The following is a 25,203-nucleotide window of genomic DNA, read 5'->3' as shown; positions in this document are numbered from 1 at the left end:
GAGTGAGAAAAGCAAGATGGAGTAATTTATTAAGTAACAGCAGACTCCAGGCAGTGCATTTCAGGAGGATTATATCACACCTTGGGTGGTAATAAAAGGAAGAAGATGAGAATTCTGAGCAGCTTTAACCATCTGAGAAGTATTATAATGACTTTGAAGTGCCAAAGCTTGGAGACTGTTTTATTGCTCTTGTGAAATGTAATTTACACAAGGCAAACAGTAAGATTTGCTCATTTACCAGGTATTAGCAACATAATTGGCCATTACTGACACCACTGATGACCAATCAAAACATCCAGTTCTGACCAGCATTTTAAACAAATATGAGGGGAAAAAAAAATGGCCCACCAGTGGTGCTTTTACATCATCCATTTCATAACTTTGCTAAGTTAAGCAAGTGTAATAAGATCTCTGAAGAAAATTATATTTTTGCAGGTAATACTTCAAGCGCTCATTATCCTATGGTCAAATTCTATTTATAAAACGATAATGAATGTTTGCTTTGTTGCAATCACTAAGAAGTGATTAAATCTTGAATGATTCAGCCATTTAAAAGATATTTTCCATTATAGCAGAAAAACCCCAAATAAAACCCCAAACAAAACAGAGCCTTGCATCTTTACCTGCATAATCTAAAATCCTGCCAAGCCAGCTCAGAAATACCTTCTCTTATACAAAAATTCAAAGCAAAATGAGCAGAATGTGATAAGATAGAGACAAAGTCTTTTATGGTGTCTTTCACATCAAATACAAAACATTGTCATTTTCTCTAACTTCATTATTTTGTCAACATTCAGTTGAATTCTGTTATACTAAGTTAGCTCATCACTGTCTTCTGAAGCTAAATTTCAGAGGCTGCCTTCAAAACAAAATCCCCTAAAACATTCTTCTGCAAGTCCTTGGTAAAAAATTATGCACCATTTCACCAGTCTCAAAAACTGATCTATTATACCAAAAGGGTTGGGAATAACTCCAGACCTTGAACTTCTGTTTTTTAAATCATTGATTTTCTCCAGTACTGGTGAGAGCAGAGTGGTCTCTAGAGTGTGTTGTAACAAGAGCCCCGAATAGGAAGCTAATAGAAAACCTTCAGGAGATTAAACGAGGTTCTCAGCAAGTAAAAAAAGTCATCAGACTATTGCAGCAACTTGATTTAGTTGATCTGGATGAAGATTTTAGTAAAGTTTCTTGAACCCCCAAATTTCTTCTCTGAGAGTTCCTATGGCAGATTCCCAATATTGGCAAATTCTAGTACGGGCAAAGTTTGAGGGAGCAGCAACGATACCATGGCTCAAAAGAAGGAAAACCTTGGTTGTATAGAGTAGCACAAAAGCTGAGCAAAGAGTACATAATATGTCATTATTCATATATCACTAAGACTCTTTGAAGTAGAAAGGGACCTTGTCAAACACACCCTGCCCAAGCAGGGCTGCCTAGAGCCAGTTATCTGTCCAATTGACAAAGGGTAATATCCAAAAGAAGCAAAATACAGAGCTTTAGTTGTGGATACAAAAATGCTGCTAGCAAGGATTTTCTTGCTATTTTCTAAGTCCATGAGAGACTTTTCTTTCTCACAGAGAGGTAGCAGAGTTATGTAAACAACCAAACACCTGCAACCTTGAGAAGCCTTGTTTATGGTACAGTAGAAAAATATTTTGACAATGGATGTTTTAGGATTTTAGCCAATCACCCCCAAGGGGTGGCTGATCCTTTGTCCAATTAGACTATGAAGAAAAAAGTCTATAAAAGAGTTTGTAAAATAATTAAATAAATCGATCTTGCTGCACAATTCCTGCCTGCTGGATCTTCTCTCCTCCTCCTCCCTATGGCTGTGGGACATGGTGATATACCCTAGGACATTTTAATATTTAGTCACTTAGTTTTCTAGGATGACCAAAAGGAAAAGAACAAATTCAGAAGCCATGACACTAAATTTCAAGGCAACTGCAATCTTCCACAGTCTGAATCTAAAAATTTGCTTCATCTTTAGAAGAACAGACATTTCAGAGATAACAGATATTGTCTTAACTACTCATGTCTGAATTCTGACTTCAGAGTCAGAAACATTTGCTTTTAATATAATCCACAGCAGCATCACCATGATCACCTAAAAGTCTCTGCCCTCCTAGTGGTCACAGATTCAGTGGGTATATTGGGTAGGAAGCCAAAGCATTTCAGTGCTCTGCCTGCCTGTTTTTTGTTTGTTTTCTTAATAATGAAGGGATTGAGTACAGGATAAAACCCCCACTTTGTAGTTTATACACTTTTATATTAATTGGGCCTCCCCAGTTACATTACAGCCTTATCCTCATGTATCTCAAACATTAGAAAAGAAAAAAAAAAGTATATTATTTTGACTGATCTCTATAATGAATGAACATCAAATAAAAAGGGAAACTTAAAATATACCTACCTCTATATTACCCATCTAAAAATGGTGCCCAGAGCGGTCACTAAAATATGGAGGGAAGAAATTGAAAGCCAAGTTCAAAACCTAAGTTTAAGTGATACAAGTAGCTGTGACATTAAGTTTCAGTCTACCTTTAAGGAAGCAACTAAAAATACTCAAATTTTGTAACTGAATATGACAGTAATTATAGACCTGCCTTAAAAACCACTGGATTGATCTGTGTTGACTTTTGTCTATAGACAATGACACAGTATTTTGGTGTTTCAAAAATTGCAAAAGGTTAAAACTCTTTAACAGCATTTAAACAAGACATCAGAGTCAAGGCTGAACAAAAATAAAAAGGGACACCGTGAACTAAAGCTACTTGCTTAAATCTGCTGAGTTTTTAACTATTTCAGAAGAAATGAGCTCTTAGTTTCAATCATAATAGGTTATGAATTCCCTTAAAGAATGCCTTGTATTTTTTTGCACCAGAGGGCTCTTTTGTCTTCAGAGCTGTGGCAGCTCTGGAGCCAGTCTCCATGCCTGCAAATTTTTCCTCTGTCTAGAGGAGAGAAAGAGAAGATGACGCCACAAATCACTTGCTAGCCCCAAAGGATCCAGAACTATCAAAGCACAAGCAATCCTCGGTTCATGCAGCTTTGCTTCTGTCAGCACAGGACATAAAAGCATCTTTGGCTCCATGGTTTGATAACAGAAATGAGTACCTTGTCATGCTTTAAATCGCTGCTGAAAGACTTCTTTAGTGAACCTGACAGTATTTGAAATGCTGCTGCACTTAAGGTCTGCCAATCACAATTAACAGCAACAGATTTACTATTCCAAAACAAATAAAACCTGCCATTTTTCTGCTGAATGAAGAGCTGATGAATGAAAACAGAGGCAAAATTACCACAATAGCCAGTTACCCTGACAATGAAAATGATTTTCATTCCTCTGTATTCACAAGGATTAGTAAACAATAACGCTTCAGCTAATATTGTTTTTGCTATATTCAAATTGAACGTGAAATACAGGCTGACATTATAAATGCATCTCTTTTGCACTGAATTTCTGAGTTCTTCTGAGTCTTTATGTTTACTTCAGTCTGTAAGTGTCATGTATTTTGGCATCAACCCTTGTCAATGTGTTTCATTTTTCCTTCTAGCTAATTCAGGACAGTTCTGCTTGTTCTTTGTTCTTTGAAGGAGACGTGTCTATAGCTTTCCCTTACTCAGTAGGAGCCAAGTGAGTATTTTATATTGTTCTGGTGAATTCTATAGAGTTTTGTTGAGAATCCACATGGTAGAGCGGTAAGGTGTCTCTTCTCTCTGTAAATAATTCCTCCCACCTTCCAAATTTTGTGAATTTCTTTTTCTGAAGTCGCACAACAGTTTTGTTGCCCCCAGATGCTTTGTACCACCAGCAGGTTTTACTGAGTTGCACCTCACATCCCTCTTACCATAGGGAATGGATGCAGATCTGCTCAAATAAGTTCCTTTTCTTTTCTTTCCTTTTTTTTTTTTTTGGTCGCTGTTGAATTCTGTTATTTTTGTCGCCTGGTCCCACTTCTTTTCATCTAACTTCTTCCTCAACTTCATGCTGAATTCAAGGCTTCTCTCTGAGCCCTCCTTAAGCACTCATTTTCACTGACTGGTCAAAAAATCCTTTTCTTTTTGGGCTAACTGAGCATCTATTGAAGGGCTCCCTTTTGGTCCACTCTGGATCTATGAGTTAGGAAATTTCAGGAAACCAGGCAACACAGGCATCCTTGGGTAAACCATGAGGCAAACAATTCAGGTTAACAATTTTTCAGACTGAAGTGTGTTAAACTAGCTGTGCCGCCTTTGAACCTTTGCTGGGCAGTCTCCTAGAAAGCTTTTAGGGACTCATGTTGAGAGTACAGCAGGGATGCTCAGACTAATAAACCTGTGCAGAATGACTCACATTCATGCAGTAAGGAAACTAATTCACAAGTTCTAACCTAACAGGAGGACAGTTGTAATGATTCTCATTCTGTAACAGACCAACTGCTCTCACACAGCTGGATTCCCTAAACAGTTACACTGGGGATGTTTTAGATAGAAAGCTTTATAACCCCACCTATACATATTCAAAAAACTTCCATAGGTCTCAGCTACTCTGAAGTCTTTGGTGTTATTAAAAACAACAAAAAAAAAAGAAAATCACAAAACCCCTGAAACAATCTCTTCAGGTCTTCCCCAGCTGGTCATTACTGCTCAATGCAAATGATAATTTTAAAAGTAATGTCTCTATGCTCATGTGTTTAAAATCACCCCTCTTGTGGAAACTTAAAATATAATTTCTTCTTTTTTTGGATAGTGACATTAATTTAGCTTTTTTTACCCTTCTAGGAGCTTCATACTTGATTTTTATGGATACCTTTAGCTTTTGTGGATGTCATCTGATTGTTTCGAAACAAGAATAATGTAATGCTAAATAACATGTTGCCAGTGTTATGTAAATATGACCCCTTTACCTACAGCGTTCCATCCAAATTCAGGTTAAAACACAAGGAACTGTCTGTGAGTTTGGGGCTGTAGTGGCCATGGCTCTTTGTAGAGCAGATGTTCTATGAAATTAAAACAGGTGTACCTGCAGTGCCAGCAGTGACTGAGGAACAATTACATGGATAAGCAAGAAGGTGTTCATTCTGTTTTGCTGTCGAGTGTTATTATCTAAACCCCCTTTTGCTCTTATATTAAGCTGTATTTTCTTATTCCACTTTGCACTACAACCCCAACTTGTAGACCAGAATCCTAAGTACTATATACCCAGCCAAGATCTGCAGTCCCTGATGTCTTTAGGATGCATGATTAAAACTCTGCCAGAAGAGTAAGGTTGTGAAGGACTTGGGAAAATAAGCAGAAGTGGGGAACAGCCTGGGCTACACCAGATGCTAGAGGGGATTGAGAAAGCAATCAGGAAGGCCAGAGAAGCTTGAATCTAAACATTATATAGGAAAATTGAGATAAATCAGAAGAGGGAGGAAAGACTAACAGACACAGTAAGATCGTTCAGCACTGCTGACTAGTCTAAACTTAGTCCAAAATCCAAATCCCAGCATTCTCTGCCTATGTAAGAACATAACACTTGTTAAAGTTGAATAATTCTCCAGCAAATGATGAGCAATACTCTTTTTTAGTCAGAGCAAAATCACTTTTCTGTAATAACAAAACAACAAATCACAAGCTAGCATGTAGTGCTCCGAACTTCTCACGGTTCTCACATAGGGCAGCCAGATATCTAGGAAATCTTTTAGCACAAGGCTTTCCAATCCTCCCAGCTCTTGTGGGCTGTGGGAGGGAGGCAGGGAACAGGAAGGTCTCTACAGCAATGGGGAGGACATACAGATTTTCTCTCAGAGGCAGAACCTCCCTCTGTCTCTTACCTTGTTGCACAAAGGATCCATAGACAAACCACATGGAGTTGTAGAGAGTTGTAGACGTCATGGACCCCATCTGAAGGCGCGGGGGGTTGAGCCAGTTCAAGAGGTAGACCAGGAGCCCGACTAAGAGCACTGTGCCAGCAATGCAGGCCCACAGGGAGAGGTCAAACGGGGCCAGGCAGGCAAACATGTCCACTGTCTTCTCCGCCTTGCGCAGCAGCACGCCCACCGAGTAGTCCATGTAACGTGTTGTGAAGTCCACCACATTTTCCCTGTCCGGGGTGATGGTTAGGGCAGAGATCCCTATGTCAGCTCGCTGAGGAGAGGAGGAGAAAACAATGTGCATAAGTAGGAGCTAACAAAAAGATCTTTGTTCCTCTGTCATTTATAGCAGCTAAGCTTAGGGAGAATCAGATGCCAGGACCAAGGTCTTCAGCATCATATATGTGAGCACAGAAAGGTGACAAGGTAGATATAACATGTGTCTTAGTTTCTGCAAGCAAACCTCACTTGGCGGACTCTGGCTACTTTATTTTTTACAGGTACAATTAGAACTTCAGTGAAAACAAGAAAGGTTATTTAAAGTGGACACATGAATACCATTTTAAAAAGCCCAAATACTGAGCAATAAGACTGTGAATTCTAGATGTTTTAATATGACAAAAGAGTACTTAAAATATTTAAACTTCTACTACCTTGATTTAATCCATTTTTGTTCTGCCTAGAGCAGTGTGGGGTCCTTTGGAAGAGGGTGAGGAGAGCACAAAAACTTGAAAGTACTGAGTCATTTTATTAATTCTTGAATTTCCTTCTTGCCCAAAGAAGGCAGAGATTCCTAGTTCCTTAGATATGTGATTTGAAATATTGAGTGGGAAGGTATGGCAGCTGAAGCTGATTAGAAAATTTTGTAAATCAACCAGACTCTTTTAATACGATGTGCAGAACACTCTGCGGCCCATGGTACAAACATACTCCTAACCACAGTCCTCTTAAGACTTCAGCTTAAATGATGTTACTTTAACTTTATATTGATTGTTCACTGGCTTGAGAAAGTGGCAGAGCCTAGCTGGAAGCCTGATGATTTGGACAAAAAAGGGTTTGAAAATATTGATTTTCTTAAAAGCTGTGAATTAGAGCTTCAGCTTTAATTTGCGTGTTAAATTTCCTGGTGTCGTAAGTGAAGCTGTGTTGATGAGCACAGCTGAAACCATGGCTTCACAAATTCACTTCAGGTCCCTTCCTACCAAATTCTTGTGAGTGATGATTCAACTGCCCTTGGCCCATGGGCAGCAGCAAACTCAGTCAGTAATTAGAATTGTCTATGGAAATGTTCAGGTTATCTGAGTCTCTCTATCCTCTCATCATATAACTTCTGTTTAACAAGTGACTCAAGTGATTCACAGCATCTGCTGACAGTCAAGTCCTAGCTCCAATGAGAAGGATGCAAACCAGCCAGCACCTGAACTGTTTTCCACAACTGTGAACATAAATATGTTTTAGAAAGAATTTACAAATATAAAAGTCCAATAGTTGTCAAACAGGAAATTACAATTATATTTAATGAATAGCATAGGTTTGGGGCTTTTTCCCTGAATGTATATCAAAAAGCAAAATAGGAATTTAGGGGTAAAGGAGGACATGTGAAAAAAAAAAGTCCTAGACTCAGCCTCTGCTCATTAAGTTAGCTGGGTTATTAATTATCAGCATATTACTAAAATACTTCCCTACCCTACTAGATCATTGAGTTTCTCATTCAAGTTGCATTGTTGTAAGATGTTGAAAGATTTTCTACTGAAAAGCAGCATACACCAGTATAGATACTTTTACCAAATAATAGTTGACTGTATGACTAATAGAATTTTTTTCTGTTTTCCTCTCCTTTTTACAGGAATTTTTTTTTTCCATTAAATACATTGAAGACCATTAAAGGAAAAAAACAGACCACATGGAATTTATGGATATACTACTTCTAATTTGCGTCTCTGGGAAGCAGGCTCTCTGCATTCCCCAGAATTATGGTTCCACTCCAGTTATCAACCAACTATGACAGTGAACAATATTGTGCTAATGGAAATGTCACATTTCCTTTGTTGCACTGCAGCAACAATAGTGATATAGTTGTGTCTTGGTACTTTATACGCTACATATATAATTAAAACTTTGAGGTGACCTAATTGCAGCCTTCCTGTGCCTGAAGGAAGCCTACAAGAAAGATGGAGAGAGACTTTTTTACAATGGCCTAGAGTGACAGGATGGGGGGAAATGTAAACTGAAAGACAGTAGGTTTAGACTGGATCTTAGAAATTCTTTACTGTGAGGGTGGTAAGACACTGCCACAGGCTGTCCAGAGAAGCTGTGGATGCCCCATCCCTGGAAGTGTTCAAGGAAGAACTCTGAGCAACTTGATCTAGTGAAAGATGTCCTGCCCATGGCAGCGGGGTTGGAATTAAATGATCTTTAAGCCATTCTGTGATTCTATATGTCTTTACTTCTTGAGAGGTAGTAAAGTGAAAAACAGAAAGGAGAGATATAAATCCTGACTTCTTAGCACTCTGATGTTCAGCTGTTCAAAACAAACAAACAAAAAAGCTACACTGAAATATGACAACTCATATTCTTAAACTTACTAAATTGGATCATAAACACCAGTTTCCCAGAAAACTACACTTTTAGCACAAAATCAAGCTTAAGCTTCACTTGATACTTGATTTACTGATAGTGAGCATTCTTGATTACATATAGACTCTGTCATCTTGTTTCAAAACTGGAAGATGAAAAAAATTAAATGCTCATCATTAACATGTCAGATTGGATCAGAGAAGATATCAGTTTGAAGAAGTAAAGGTTCACTTAGTGCTTTTGAGATAGAAAGGCAAATGCATGCAATTATGTCAATATTTAGATATAAAGCTGCCAATATGAATTATAAACATGTATAGCTCTCCACTCACTAAGTTTTTGCAGTGCCAAAATCAAACAAGCATCATATGTCTTACACGTTTCTCATGAATGAGACTGTGACTCCTGAAACAGATTGAAAAAAACAGTAGAGGGCATTATTTTGCTCTCTGTCACCTGGACAGGAATTTATATTTATCTTCCTTAGCAGCAGTTCTCCTGAGGCCATTGTAGAGCAACATAACCAGAATGAGAAAATCCAGAAGAAATGACCAAATGGGTCTGATAGCATTGCTACTGGTGTCACAGAACCAGCTTATCAGCAATGCCTAGAAATCCCTGAAATGTCCCTAAGCTACTACTGTAGCAAGCACATCTCATACACATGGAAAGCAATCTTCTGATGATTCCTGTGGTTCATGATCAAATACAGGGAAAATAAATGAACCTATTCTAAACTGGTCCTGTGAGGCCCTTCATTTTATCCACTTTCAATGTTAAATCAAGTTTCAACATATGCTGGAAGTGATAAAATGCAGTCCCACATTACACAGTTACTAACACGGACATGCAAAAACCAATCAGAGAGATATTTTTACTCAAGTTAACACACATAGATCCAAATAATTCTCCTTTTACTCAGCTATTATTTTTTCTTCTCACTTCATCCTTCCTGTATGATTTCTTCCTTCTTATGCTACCCATCTTGGGAAGGTGCAATAAAAAAAGAGCCTCATAAGAGGTTTCTACTTGATTTGCAGTTTCCCTTAGGAATGATTAAGCATGTATTTTCTCTTTTCTGATGGGCTTAAGTGGAATCAGGCTGTTTTCCCTATGCTATTTGCTTCCTCATGGCTCCTCATTGGAAAAAAAGTCCTCGCAATCAAGGTAGCATGTCGAGATGTGAAAAGCAATGGTTGATGGATGTGAATATCACCAGAAAGCCCACTCATGCTGGAAAGCCTACTGTGCTCTCCCAGAAGTGGCATTAGCCACTTTTCTTGTCTGTCACACAGGCTTATCCCTCAGGCAATCTGGATAGAGGGCAACTAAAGGAATCACTGTGAGAAGACACAGATAATTAACAGCAAGAGAGATTTGTGGTAAAGCACTGCTCCCTTGAGATGGCTTTAGCCTCTCCATGAAGGGCTGCTGAACTAATCCTGTTTGCAAGATGAAGCTCTACAAGATGCAGTGAGAGCCCTCGTCATTCTTCAGGAGAGGGACAAGAGCACCACATGTTTCTCTCAAAGAGCATTTACTCTCTGAAGACCACCTAGTTCAGATGTTTAGAAAACAGAAAGCTTTGTATGGCATGTTTACATTCAGGTTATTTTGACTAGAAAACATGCATAGACCAAATGTGTACCTAATATAGGTCTTGACAGTCAAAGGAGGGGAGGCTTGAATCAGTTTCCAAGTTCAAATTAAAGACCACTTACTATGTGCTGCTGATTCCAGCTCCCATTTTAGCAGCCAACAGAAACCTTGTCTTCAAAGCTGGAACAGAGTGAACTTGGCTCAGGGTCATGTCTGCAAAGCCAGCTGTGGGCCCAGGGCATGTACTTGGAACAGCTGGGCTCCTGCCCTGCTATCCAACTCCAGCAGGGCTGCTGCAAACAAGATCAGCCTGGGACTGCTCTCCCTGATACCAGGACCTGCACCAGTGACTGCTGCACACTGAAGATGGTTAGTGCAAGCAGTGAATATTGATCTTGAACACAGAAATCATGTGGTTGCCACAGCAACTGCTATTTCATATGGCACATCTTCTGTGGTGGCCACAGACACCCTTCTCAATGAGATGCTCTCTACAACTACCTGGAAGGAGGCTGTAGCAAGGGAGGGATCCATCTTCTTAGTACCAAGCAATAGGACAAGAGGGAATGGCCTCAAGTTGTGCCAGGAGATGTTGGGAGAACCTCACTCACTGAAAAGGTGGCCAAGCATTGGAACAGGCTGCCCAGAGAAGTGGTTGAGTCACTCCCCTTGGAGGGATTTAAAAGACAAGTAGATGTGGCACTTTGGGACATGGTTTAGTGATTGACTTGGCAGTACTGGTTTAGCAGTTGGACTTGATGATCTTAAAGGTCTTTTCCAAGCTGAACAGTTGTATGATTCTGTGCACTCAAAAAGAGAAGGCAGCTATTTTCCATTACCCTTGAGTGAGACTTGTCTCTTGCAGAACTCATTCCTGGCTGACACACTAACAGGCAAAGAGTACTCCCACTGTTCCTGGAATTCCTCCACTTGCTGGCCAGACTATCACGTAAAACTTGGTTGGGAAAACAAGGAAATGCTATGTTTCAAACACGTTAGGCCTTTAATTTAAAACTATTCTCTGCTCCTCTACCTCCCCTTATAAAGTTGCCAAGCGGATGGAAATTTTGGGTCTGGGAGCAGAACTCAGTTCACAGTAAATAAGAAAGCAGCCTTTAAGAACAGCTTGCACTTGGTAAGGGGTAGATAGACGCTGGCTGCTCGCCCAGCAGTTCTTTTGCCTTGAGAGGGACAGAGAATGGGAGAGAAGGACACAGTGAACCTTTACTGCTAATTAATTATATAGGGGTAAGGAAGATGAAAAATTATACAGTGCCACAGTATAGGGAAAACATGGGTTTTGAATTCCAAATGCAGTTCCATTAACTCTTCATGCACTGTAATGGAACAGAAAGATTTCATGTCCACAAAGGCTCATTTACAGCAAAATCATAACAGACTGATAAATCTGTTGCACTCGAGACATCAATTTACAGATCTGGGGGGTTACCACCTTCAAAGAGCTATTCTTTGAATCCCTGCCTGCCAAGGGGACAAGAATACTATACATGTTTTTCCTTTGAGCCATTTCAGTTGTTATGAGTTCTGCCTTACGAATCATTCATTGCCAATAAATAGAAAACATTCCAGGCCCACTTCCATTTCCAGACCATCTAGGACTGAGACGCCTCCAGTCTGTGTAATGCAGTGGCCTGATGAGTACTGTAGAGAGTAGGGTGTAGCATAATATCAGATTTAGAGGCAGAAAGAATGGTTAAAAAGAAATCAGTGGGCCATCGTGGTGCTACATCTCAAAATTAGATGAGGGATTTTCAGTTGCCAAGGTTTAGAAGATGACAGAAAATCTACTTCTTTAGCTGTGTCCAGCTTACCATTTGTGAATACACAATTCCACCTTCCAGCTTCATAAAGACATAGGGAGATGGCAAAGGAAGTTTATTATTACAGTGTAGCTGTATGAAAGTTGTTATGGGTACAGAATGAGTAGCTGGTTTTTTCCTTTCCAACAGGCTGCCGGCGTAGGAAGGCAGAATAGGTTAAACCTATCAGTAATTTTAACCCATGGAGGATAATACTTACTTTTTTTTTAAAAAAAATATTTTCTTTTTCTTTATTACAAGTCTTAGGTCCTGTATCTGACTGTGATTCTCCTTTCTGTTTGCTGTGCTTGTGAATTAAATTCCACATGCAGATTTGGAAAAACACTTCTATAGACAATGTCTATGTTATTTACATGAATATCTGCTCCAGTTCTTTAAGGAAGCACAACAAATGTAGGTCTCAATAACTGTAAAAGCTGCCTTCACATGTTAATTATGAGCAAATAAAATACATATATTCATGGTACAACTGAGGCACCAGCAGAATAGAGCCAGCCTAGTCTTCTCTCTCTGTTTGCAGGGAGAAACTGCAAACAAGTAAGATGAGAGGAGTGGGCAAAAAAAAAAAAAAGGAAAATATTGCATATGCATTTGGTTCAATTTATTTATTATATAATATTGAACAATTAATGTCAAATTAAGTAGACTAAATGGATTATTAATTACAGAATAAATATTACTCTTGATTCATACATCTACATAATGTGTCATTATATATCAATAAAACATTTTCTGTTGATTATATACTTCACGTATTCATCACGCCAACATTTTTCTAAGTGCTATACGTTATTTATGTAATGTATCACTAATTACTGCAACACCAATTTTTCCTCTTTTGAACAGCCTCTTCAACTCATTTGTGTCAGGTATTGCCAAACTAATTAGGATAATGCACATCCCATTATTTGACCGCATTTAGATTTTACTTTGGGTGGAAAAAAAGAGATTGCCTTGCCTCTTAAACAGTTACTAGCAAGTGTTATTTCCAGCTTTTTTTGGTACTGCCCAATGGACGTTATCAAGGTCTGGCAACACGCAAGAAAAGAAGTGCTATCAATTACTCATAAAAAAAGGTTACTGGCTGATGCAAACAGAACATACCACATATTCCTTAACTGTATCACACAGCTTTAATCAGTAAATTATTAATGACCTTACCTTAAACACCAGTTCTCCTATCAGGCCGTTCCATGACCCATCATCCTGAGGACTCCCATACTTGTGATCCGGTGCTACATAAATTTCGTATTTAAAGCCGAGGTAAGTGGCCAAGGCTTCCAACACGTCTATTGAGAAGCCCTGATACTTCTTTGGTTTCCCCAGAACATTTTCAGACACCATGACAAAGGGCTCTTCCTAAAAAAACAACAAAGGAGGAATCTGTTAATAAAGCAATTATATGCCACGTTTGGGTGCTGGAGGCTTTTTTAAACAAAAGGAGGGACTATTCAAATATTACTTATACAAAACTTTTCTAAAATACATAGTTAGCAGTGCCCCTTACATTCTGTGAAATGCTATTTTTTGTTGGATTTCCTTCAACAGAGAAATTTTATTCTCTATTACATATTTCAGAAGTAGATCTTCTGCTGTAACATTTCAACTGAAATGCTTTTTAGTAATGCCTGCTGACCACACTTATGGTCAGCAGGACAGACATACTCAATGTCTGGCCATAAATATGGAGGATTCAACAGAACTGCCATTTTCCACTAGCTGGGCAAATATTGTACCTAATGCAACCACTAATTCATGTGGTAAGGAAAGAAAAACATGGCAAAACTGAAACGTATTGCTCTTGTCCTTCTACTGAACCCTGAATATAGGTCAGCTAAATTTAAATAGTTCTATCCGAAGAAATTCCATTTGATTAGTTTAGGGACTATCAATTATAGGACTTAAGGCTGTTTATAAGAATGATTCATGACTATTCATCTAAAACTTGACCATCATAAAGGATACAAATAGATATCAAAAGCTGATACTGAAAGTCCAGATCTCCAAAAAACGTTTTTCTTCTTACTTTTCCAAAGACTTGTAATAGTTTTCTCTATTCTGTTATTCTTTCTGTTGTGCGATTTCTACACATTCCCCTTCACTTTTTATTTAAATGACACACAAAGAGAGATCATATATCTAAGAGCAAACAATGTATATTTGCCATAGATGGATTTCACTTGTGCTTGTTCTTTATTTTCTCTGAAAACACCTGCCTGATCTAAGTAGAGCAAAATATTAAATCATCCCAAAAAGCATGGAGGCACTGTAACACTTAGGTAATTTTTAAAATATGCTACATGTCATCCTTTTAATTCATTACATGGCAATTTAATTTCATATGAGGTTAACAGAAACACCTTTTCTGAGGTGCAAAAAAGTTAGTTCTGACTTGTCATGGCTTGGCCAGGACAAGCACATGAAACCACTCCCTGACCACTTTGTCCTGGTCTGCAAAACCCACAAATATATCGAAGAAAACAGAATTGATTTTTTGCAGTATTTGTGGCCCAAACTTTCATTGTTTCTCCAGTGGAATTCTTGGTAGTGTTTAAAATATTTCTTTATTACTCTAGTACTTATATGTGCAAATTACTTTAAAGCCAAAGCATTTTCACAATTTTTTCATTAAGCCTATACCTCACTACTATTTTTAGCTTGTTGGAATGTCCTTCTGTATGAACAGGTGTCACTGAATTGCAAGCAGGATGTTCTTGAAATAAGAAAACATAATTTGCAAATGCTTGAGTAAATATTCTCAAGGACAGCCACATGCTGAGGATGCTGCCAAAGAAAAAAGGATGCAACCAGAGTGCAGTGACAGGATGTTCTTTTCTGACTCCAGGAAATCCAGAAAAAAACCCAAACCCAAAACAAGTAGAAAATGAACCAAACAACCCCATCCCTGACCAAAAAAAAAGCATTAAGGGTGGACTGCCTCAAGTTATTATTTCTAGTTGTCAGATAGAATTTCTTTCTTCCATAATATCCAACATCAGTGAAATTGACTAAAAATGGAGGAGCGAAAGTAAAATGAATATTTAAAGTTGTTTTCCAGTGCCCAGGTTCCAAGAACATTGAATAAATTGAGACTAAGTTGGTGAAAGCCTCTCTTAAATGAGAGCGCAAAATGAATTCAGTCTTGCTGATCACCTGAATGATAGATACCGTAAATAAGACTCAAAATTGCTGGGAAGAAATGTTTCTGCAAAAAATAAACATGGTAGTTTATCAATCTAAACACAGTATGCACAAAATTCTAAAGATTTATGTGTACAAAGGATGTTTTAGAAGTTGATAATTTTCATATTAGAAAGGATTAATTTTTATCACTAAATTATTTAGAACATAGTTGCTCATAAACTGATTTTCTACCCAGTTGCTCACTGTAGTGATTTAATGCACTGTTTAAAATGCAGTTTGTCACAACTAATATCAGTCCTTTATTGAGCAATGCAATATTGTTTGCTGTTGAGAGATTGACAAAAAGCCCCGATGTCCAGTGTTCTATATATATGTAATGAAATATAAACAGTCAATCAGCTTTATGCAAAGCAACTAACACTTCCCAATTTTTGTTGAAGTCTGGAGCAGCAAATAATTTAATCATATTCCAAGCAAAACTAAACCAATCTACTGCTATGATTTTTTTTGGTGTAATTGTTTATATTTCTGAGAATGCATTGAAAGAGGACAAAAATATTTATCTTGATATTTTCCCCTCATAAATGCGGCAGGCTGAAACTATGCCAGTTGTCCTTTTTTTTTTGGGAGGGTGCCACGGGAGCTATGGAATGGTGTATGCATCCCTACAATATGGATGTTAAAACAATTGTCTCCATCCTTGAGAAAGCTGAATTTGCAGAAAGAAAATACACAAAGCAAAGCAGCAAGGATAATGATGCGCTTGTAGAAAGTAGGTGTGAAAAACAGCTGAGCTAACTGATGAGTCTGGAGGTGGAAAAATTCTCCTGGATGATGAAAGTTCCATTCGACCCCAATAAATTCAGGAAAATCCTGATACACTTTCTCTCCAAAGCAAGTGTTGATTCAGACTATGTAAGAAGGTCTTTATCTGAGAATCCATACAATTGCCATCCTTGGAGATGCTCAAAACTCCCCTGGACACCATTCCAAAAACCTGCTCTAACATTTACTCTGCTGCACTCAGCTGCCACCCAAGAGTCCCGTCAAACCTAAACTGTTCCAGAATACAGTAAATTGATCCAAGGAAGGCCACTGCTCCTGCTTCTCCTTTTCTTCCTTTTGGAGACACCTCTCTAGGGGTCTTGTAAGGCAAAAGAAGACTTCACAGCCTATAAAGCCTGTGAAAGGGAGGTCTGGAAAAGCAAACAAGTCACAACATTCATGGCTGAGGAACGAAAAACAAAAAGGACAGGTTGCTCAACCATAGCTTCTTGTTTTTGCAAGGCTGATCTGCCTCACTGAACCCCATAGGCACCCAGTATATTTAGGGGATGGGTTTTCACCCAACCTCAGTGGAGATCCTTTAAGGGAGGGGGTATTTTTGTTCAACTTTACCTTCAACATGCCCCCTTTGTCAACTGAATGCAGCACTACTAATAATAAGGGTTCCTTTTCAAAATAGTTCTACAATTATCACTGCCTGGCTTCTTCTTGGGATCAAAGCTGTGCTGACCTGACCCAAAGGAGGATGGGTTTAAGACCTGGTGGATTTTACACAGGACTGTGGGTTTGCCCCGGTGGACAGCTAAGCGCCACACAGCCAATACCGCCTGCAGCAACATGAAAGTCAGCAGCAGACAGCTAAAGGTTATATTGGGTGAAGCTATGCATATTGTTTTTTATGGCTGTAGGAAGACAAAGTTTGGCTTCAGAGGTGCTCATGTCCCCCCCAAGCAAGAGAAACTGCAAAATATTAGACTAGCACACCTTAGGAAGGATAAAGGTGAACGCAAGATTAAGGCAACATGGCATAAAAAAGGGAAAACTTTGGGAAGATGACATGTTGTACAAGTACTTTGGGGGAAGTAGCTCAAGAAAATGTTTGTCTCCATTCATTTCTCAATTATCACACGTTTTAAGGAAGAAGCCACACAATAAGACTGACATAGGTTAACAACATGCTACGCATTAAGACTGATATAATTTAACATTCCCAGCACCCCTGGAAACTGATGTGAGATGGTATAGCATAACCTCAGGGTCCTAGCTATGCCCCCTCCTAGCTACTGCAAAACTTAACCCTGTCCTGGCCAAAACCAGGACAATTTGCTAAATGCTTCAAGAGTCTAAGATTTAAAAATACAAAATACAGTTCTTATTTACTCTGATGAAATTCTCAGACGTACTAATAATTTGGATAAAATATCTGGTTTGGAGTAATCTTTTTATATTCTTTACTATACCCCCTAATAAAGTTAAAAATAGGAAAGGAGAGAAAAGCTTTTGGGCACAGAAGGCCTTCACGCTTGAAAACAGAGCAATACTCAAGCTAAATAGCGGAAAAGAACAATTAGGCTGAGTTTAACTTGGTTGTGTTAATTAATTAGACAATCAAAGAGAAACATTTGTTTGTAGCTGTGCTACAGATGTGGATGATAAAGTCAAGCAATAAATTCCAGCCTTAGAGGAGGCAGGGAGGGAGAACAAAAGAATAATTGCTTTTCAGAAGTTCAGTTCCCTAAACCCAGAGTCTCTATTTGGGATGATTTTTAGCCAGTAGAATAGTGACTTTAAATTCCAAGCTTTGATAGTAATCTTTTAGTTCCTCAATGAAAATCAAGTTTTAAAGGTCCAGTGTTTTTGTAAAGATCCTCTCTTTTTGGACAAATTACAGAAAACTTTATTGAAAGAACAGAAAAGCCCCATTCAGATCTTAAAGACAGCACCCTAATTAAATACATGAGAGGAAGAAAAAAGTTGTGTGCACTGGGCTGTTTACAAGGAAGTTGTGGTCTTAGCTCAGCTGTTCATGATTTTACCCGCGCCCACCACCTCATTATGAGATCACTCAATGGGCAGTAAGGTAGATTTTCTCTGCAATTACAAGTGTGGATTCTGTGGCTTAAAGCTGAGACTTATTTCAGGATAGAAATCATATGGGGCTATGATACACTGCTCTGCTGCACTTATTTGTGACGGTCTTTTGCTTGCTCTAAATATAAACGTGCTAAAAATCTAGGATGTACTTTACAAATGAAAAAGCAAAAGCAAAACAGAATGGTTTGGATTATTTTCCTGGTCAGCTGAATCCTCTTTGCCCCTTAGCATGGACAAAAAACTTCCTATAGAGGGCAGCGTACAGAAAATATTCAGTAAGGAAAATGTTATTGGCTTTTAAGGTGAGAGAAACTAAACACTATTGGGATTTACAGCACAAATTGGAGCCTTATGTGTTTCTACTACCTTTAGAAGAATCCTTTGTTCAGTTTTAAACCCCTCACTACACCAGAGAAGGGCAACGGAGCTGGTGACGGGTCTGGAGCACAAGTCCTGTGAGGAGCAGCTGAGGGAGCTGGGGGTGTTTAGCCTGGAGAAAAGGAGGCTCAGAGGGACATAACTGCTCTCTACAGGTATGTAAAGGGAGGTCGTGTCAAGGTGGGAATTGGCCTCTTCTCCCAGGAAACTAACTACAGGACAAGAGGAAATGGCCTCAAGTTGTGGCAGGGGAGGATTACTTTGGATATTGGGAAAAATTTCTTCACTGAAAGTGTTGTCAAGCTTTGGAGCAGGCTGCTCAGGGCAGTGGTGGAGTCACCATCACTGGAGACATTTGTAGATGTTAGAGATGTGTAGATGTGACACTTTGGGACATGGTTTAGTGGTGGGCTTGGCCGAGCTGGGTTAACGGCTGGACTTTATGATCTTAAAGGTCTTTTCCAACCTAAATGATTCTATGAAGAGAGTTTTGAAATTTGGTAATTATATGGGTGGTTAGCATTCATAAAGCATATGAAAATGACCTCTGTGTCTACTCATCAAAAATTTCTGAACACACTGTATTCATTCAATAGGACTGTATTCATTAAATTTTCCCTTTTTCTCTACTGAAAGTAGTGAGAAAAAAGAAAGCAAGAAATGAAGCTCAGTTGTGGGCAAGACTGTCAATCTGTACTTGACACTGACTCTAGAAATAGTGGACAGGCACATTAAACCATTCCCATAGCCCAGGATGAGCCTTGGCAATCTCGTGAAGTAAATATTCACTGTGACACTTTAAAAACTCCCATTCCCTCCAAATGTTAAGAAACTGCTCCCCAAACTGAAATTCACTCTTATTACTAGATTTCTCAGCTCCCTTCCAATGGCTGCTGGGTGACCAAGCACAGCCATTATAACCAACAGGAAACACTAAGTCTTGTAAACTATAAACAAAATATTTTCAAGCACAAGATGCTATTGTCTTGTTGCAAGGCAAAATCACTTTTTCCTTGACTCATAAAATAATTAATGCCCCCCTTTTAAATGTTAGTGACTTTGCATTTCCTTCCTCAAAAGATTTTAGTGAAATTTGCAGCCCCAAATACTTAATTTCCTCAAGTGTTTTATTGACCACTGTTTTGGGAATTTTATTTGGCTAGGAACAGCACAGCAGCTTGTTATTTTTAATTGAACAATAATATACATTAATTCATGTTAGAATCAATGACCAAAATTTAATTGAAACATTTCATTCTTTCATTACAGAAATTCTCCCACTATCAAGAGTTATAAAATTCCTGCAAAATATGACATAGCTCCCACCTCTTAATAACACTAAAACATAGATAAAGGATTCAAATCTACAAGATCTTGGATAATTAAATACTATACCCATTCAATATCCTGTAGTGCCAATGGGATGTGTAACCGTACTGGCACTGAGAACCACCATTCTCTCTCATCCTGTGCTTTTCAAACAGATTGATTAGAAAGTCACTTGTACTGACAGAAAAGTCACCTCATCTACAGCAAGAAGTCCATTCACATCCCAGAAACTGAATACCTTGTTAAAGGGATTTTACATTTGGCCTATTCTTATCCATGTGCGTAGTCTGTCACTTTTTTTGATATTTTTATTGTCATCTTCAACTAGACATGAGGTTTGTTCTTTCAATTACGGTACTTTAAACAGTATTTTTTCCTCCAGAGTGAAATGGTAGCTTCTGGATGTATTATGGTCTTTAGTTTAGTGGTATTTACCAGAAATGAACAAAGAATGTTAGCCCCTCTTCCCAGTTCCTCCCATTTCTCAGCAATGGGACTAAGACTTCTTTCAAAGTGACCTGTGGCAATGGTCTATTAGGATGCTGCCAAGCTTTGTGCATTGATTTTAATTCACAATAACTTAATGCAGGTAACAGCTCTTTCTGAGCCATATTACAGGAATATGGATTGAGATTGGAATTGATTGGAATGTTTTAGAGTATGTCTAAAGAGTTCAATGGTGGCTTTAATGCAGATAGTTCAGACACTTGATTTAGCAAAAGTGTGGTATGGGCACATTAACCTGCTGGGAACTACACTGTACTCCTTCCAGCAGCCTTGCAAGGGGGCTCCTATTCATAAGGATCGTGTCACACAGTTCAGCTCCTTTTCTATCTTGCATAGCATGGAAGGATAATGACAGTCAGAGTAAGAGCCTCTTTCTGTTTCAAAGTCAAATTTCTGTGAACTGTGTGAATTGCTCTGGAATGCAAATATGCCCAGAGAGCAGATGGGTAAGGGTCAGCAAGAAGATAAGAGCCAAGGAGCCCTGAGAGGTAGCCCTTGACACAGAGATGAGTTAGGTTGGTCCTACCAGGCTTTGCACTGTCCCTACCTTGCTGTTAAACTGTGGCCCCAGCAAGTTCCCAAAACATTTGAATTGCTTGATATCCACCTTATCTAGTATATAGTACCTGCTACTTTAGAAAAATGGATTGAAAATAACAATAATTGAAAAAAAAAAGGTGCTAGGTTTCCCAGCAGGCTGTGAGATTAAAGCTTGTCAAATGAATGATCGCAGTAGTCAATAACTGTAAGGTTTATGACCTGTTAATACAAGCTAGGTAGCTCAAAGGGATATAAAACAGCCATTCACAGAAACCTGTGCCCAGTCAGTAGCAATTTAAACTTGGCCCTTGTACAGGTGTGGTGGTTGGAAGAGGAATAGAAAGACAGGTTCTGCCTCTATCGAAGAATATCACTTTCTGCTCTTATAATAATGATTTTAATTATTACTATTTTGGGTACTACTGTAGTCCATTATACCAATACAGAGAGCAATATATAATTCAGTATAATACCTGCCTAATTAAAATTATTTTCCTTAGTGCAGAGGTAGAGCTGCCTGGCAGAATGAAGAGACTTTACAGAAGTCCACAGCACCCAGTTATGAAATGGGGAATGGGGTCGGGACTGTATAGGAAAAGTGATCACTCAAAATATTGGGAGAACATATAAGAAGCATTATCTATGAGACTATTCCACAATTTATAAAATATTTATTCAATATTTAATGAGGTATCCTGCACATGATCTTCCTGAAGTTGATCTTTATTGTACAGTCGTTCACTGATGTTTTTGTCCTGACATTTTTAAACCCTTATCACTTCTGACTGTTTGTTCTTCCACCTATGCTTAAACATTGTCTTATTTCATCTTTCTTATGCCTTATGTCCTTTCCCCAGTCACTCTGAAATTTACTCCAGCTTCTTGGAAAGAATTTTTTTTTTTTTTACTTTCTTTAAGCCAGTGTTGGAAGTCAAATCCCAAAGGCAGTTTCAGCTTTTAAAACCAGGCCTTAGCTTCATATCTGACTTTTCATCTTCTCTCTGAGTGGTAAATTCAATAAAAAAAGGGACCGAAGATGCAGACCTCCTGCCAGCTGATGTTCCTAAAGACATTGTCTGCTTTCAAACAACTTTCTTTTCTAATCTGTGCAACAAATGCTCATGAATTTATTACCAGACACTGAGAATTAACTAGTCCACATATGATAACATTTTCCATTGTGCAAATGATGTTTCTTAATTATTTTTTCTTTCTGTGCTTATCTAACCTTTTGCTAGTCCTTTCACTACATCATGTCCCACAGTACCCACCTGCAGCCAAGGGTGACCAACCTGCAGCTCTGTGCAAGTAACCCAGGTAGTAACTCTTGAGGTACAGTGTTTAGGGATGTATGGCAAAGCATAATTCAGCACGGCTTGCTGTTATCTTTCTTTCCTTTATCCTGCCTGCCTTCTTAGAACCCTCCAGATATGAAAATATATTCCTGTTTGGGAGCTGTTTTGAATTTTCATGTAGAGTCACAGAAAGTCATGTAGAGTCTTTTGCACCATGAGGATATTATACCTTATGCACTTTCAGGAAAGGCTCTGTACCTTTTAGTCAAGGTGTTAATGCTCTAAAACAGGGAAATTCAAACTATTTCCTTTTTTTGAACAACAGGGGCTTTTTAAAAATATGATTTTACAAATACCTGCTGGCCTTTTCATTGCCAAATGGACCAGATCTCTTTCCAACGTCTTAATATTCATATGAATAATTCAGTAATTGCCACAGCTAGTAAAATTATGAGAGTATCTGCTGTATTGTAGGTCTTTTTCAATAAAACTGAACAACTGAAAAAGAGAATAAACTGAGACAGAAAAAATGGATATATAGCTAAATTTTTTATTGGCCAATTGTTCATTCAAGACACTCTGAATTTGTTTGGAACTACTATGCTGACCTTTGATTGAGCTACATTTCAGAAACTCAGAATACATTTCAGAAATTCACAAGCAAGAGACTTGAACTTAAGAGCAACTCGTCAAACACAAAGTTCAGACTTCATCTTCATATGTGGAAGCAGTCCAAGACAGACAGCTGATATTTAAGTCAGACAAAAAAACCCCTTTTCTAGAAGTGTACAAAGTTTGGTACTAATCCAACTCAGATTAAACCATTGAATTACATGTACACAAACATGACCATAGTTCTCCTCAGAATAAACCACAAAGAAATATTTCTTATTGCTATTTATGCAAAGGAGAGCATTCGCATTTACTGCAGAGGAGCCGGGATTCTCTGCCAAGTGAAACCAGATGATTTCCAGTTTGGGGCTATACTGTATTCTGCCATACTCACAAAGAGATTTTGGTTTGGGTCTGCAGATACATAGCCCATAATTATTAAATTTACTTAGGGAAAGGAATTAGTAGATGGATGATGGGAACTGTTCAGCATTTGCTTACTGAAAGACCGAGGAAAGAAGTCACAATCATTTATTTTCAGACTCCAGAATGTTTCATTTCTTTAGTATAATGCAGTATAAACCCAGGTGCTGCAATTTGCTATCCTCTCAAATTCTACTGCAATTTTTAGAATAAGTCCTTTTCAACCTGAAGGCATAACAAAATGAAATTGGAAGAGGAGAAGGGGTACTATCTAGAAAGACATGAGAGATTTGAACTGTTAACAAAACAAATTTACAAATGAATGTAAACTTCTCAACTCTCCATGAAAAAGAAACCTATTAATATTCAAAGGTATATTATTTAATTTTTAACACTTTTTTCCCTAGATCAAGATCATACTGTTAGAAACTGGCAGAATTAATATCAATAACTAATCATTCACAGTCTGCATAGATTCTTTACTCTTAACAGAAAAGTATTGACCTAATTGAAGAACAGTGAGAAAGATGGAAGAGAAAATATAAAGAAGATCATCACTAAAATAAATTTAATTGGTGAAATCCCTCCTGCTCTCACATCCAAGGTAAGAATCACACATTTCACAGGTTAAATATAAATCTCCAATTTTGTCCTATCCAGCAGATATAAAACTAGTGAGGAGACTGAAGTGTCGTGTGCTCTGTCTTGAACTTTAAATGTCTGCTTTCATTTTTATAATTACTACAGAATCCTATCAGCATAGATAATTTTTTTTTTGTGTATCTTTGTACGTTGATAAATATTCATGCTATAATAACGTGAAAGAAGATTGCTCTCCAGCAAGGTAACTAGGATAACTGGGGATAAACCAGTGGGGAGAGAGGAAAGAAGAACAACTTTATCTTTCTAGGGAAAATCCACAGGTCCTTTTTGTCAACAGATAATTATACTGAACCAATTAATATGAGTATCAGGGAAAACAAAGAGCAGCCACTGCCAACATGATACTATTTTGTTGAACATGCAATTAAAGTATGATCCTCCCCCTCTCTGTTACTACTCCTTTTTTTCTGTGCATTCATCCTTTCTTGGCTGGCTTTTGCTGTTGTTTGGTTTGGTTTTGGGTTCTTTTTTTTTTAGGTTTGTGGTTCTCGGTTTTTTTGGTTGTTGTTTTGGTTTGGTGGTTTTTTTTTTTTTTTTTTTTTGTTGTTATTTGGTTTGTTTTGTCTTGTAGATACTGTCACAGGAAGTTCTCTAGTGTACTAAGAGCTGTAACAGAATGTTTACCCTGACAGATAAAGGTGTTTAAATACCCATAAAATAACTGGAGGGGTACAAAACTGTTGTGTCTGTGGCACTGACATGCTCTGGTGATTTCACTTTCCACCCCTGTAGGAGCCTCTTCCTTCATCATGCACTATCAGCAATGCAAAGCCTAAAACCTCCTCTTTTCTTGTTCTTTATAAACAAGTGCTGGGCCCTCAGACACTGAACTCAAACACAAGTAGATAGTAGCAAGAGGAAAATGGTTCAATCTAACCTTTACAATTCTGCAGCCCCAGATCAACTTTGTATTTGGGCATTGGTCCAAAGAGGGCTACATGTCTCATATTATTTTCTTTTTCTTTGTTTAAATTTTTTTCCACTCTTAAAAACTTCTCCTCAAGCAAAGTTTATGGCAGGGAATACATTGGCCTCATAACACGAAGTACCTTCTATTCTGGTAGACATTGTCTGTTCAGCTTTAAACCAAGAATTTTCCTGTGGCTGCTAAACACAAGATGCCCACAAAGGGGAAGAACCTGGCTGAAGAAAACTAGGATGGGACAGGAGATGTTTTACCAAACTAACATTACTTGCCCTAAGCTGACCTTGAATATTTCCTGAGTGTGACAATTTGTGTTAGACTGCTCTCAATTTGCCAAGGTGATTGGAATTGAATCATTTAGAGGTTCAGCTAGGTAACTTTAGCTAACAGGGCACTTGAAGTTGCCCTTTATCAGCTCATATGCTGTCTTACCTAATTTAGAATGTGCTTGTGCAAGAAAAAGGTTCTAACATGTTTGATTCAGTCTGAAATGCACTGTACTGATAAATAATTTTATCTTGTGGAAAATTATCCATTTTTCTGGGTTTTTTCTGACCAGCTTAAATCAGACACTCTAACGCCAACTACCTTCTTGGTAAAATGATGTACATAATAAAAAGATGAGGCAAAAGGAAAAAAACCCCATTCCT

At 38.2% G+C, this 25,203-nt stretch overlaps 1 protein-coding gene across 4 annotated transcripts in view; it reads right to left on the bottom strand.

Moving 5' to 3' along the window:
* Positions 1 to 25,203, bottom strand: part of GRID2 (glutamate ionotropic receptor delta type subunit 2) — a 698,771-nt gene that overhangs the window by 119,669 nt on the left and 553,899 nt on the right. For all 4 annotated transcript variants that reach the window (XR_001865225.1, XM_008641318.2, XM_017744249.1 and 1 more), the window contains exons 10-11: positions 13,019 to 13,216; positions 5,802 to 6,114 (exon numbers count right to left, since the gene is read on the bottom strand). Coding sequence is in view for 3 of the 4 variants with exons in the window: in XM_008641318.2 (XP_008639540.1) it covers positions 5,802 to 6,114; positions 13,019 to 13,216 (511 nt within the window). In the remaining variant the exon portion in view is untranslated. The remainder of the gene's footprint in view (positions 1 to 5,801; positions 6,115 to 13,018; positions 13,217 to 25,203) is intronic.

The sequence above is a fragment of the Corvus brachyrhynchos genome, unplaced genomic scaffold (genome assembly GCF_000691975.1).
Source record: "Corvus brachyrhynchos isolate BGI_N302 unplaced genomic scaffold, ASM69197v1 scaffold229, whole genome shotgun sequence".
In the NCBI taxonomy this organism is placed as follows: domain Eukaryota; kingdom Metazoa; phylum Chordata; class Aves; order Passeriformes; family Corvidae; genus Corvus; species Corvus brachyrhynchos.
Note: the sequence above shows the minus strand (reverse complement) of the source record. Positions and strands in the feature narration are given on the sequence as shown.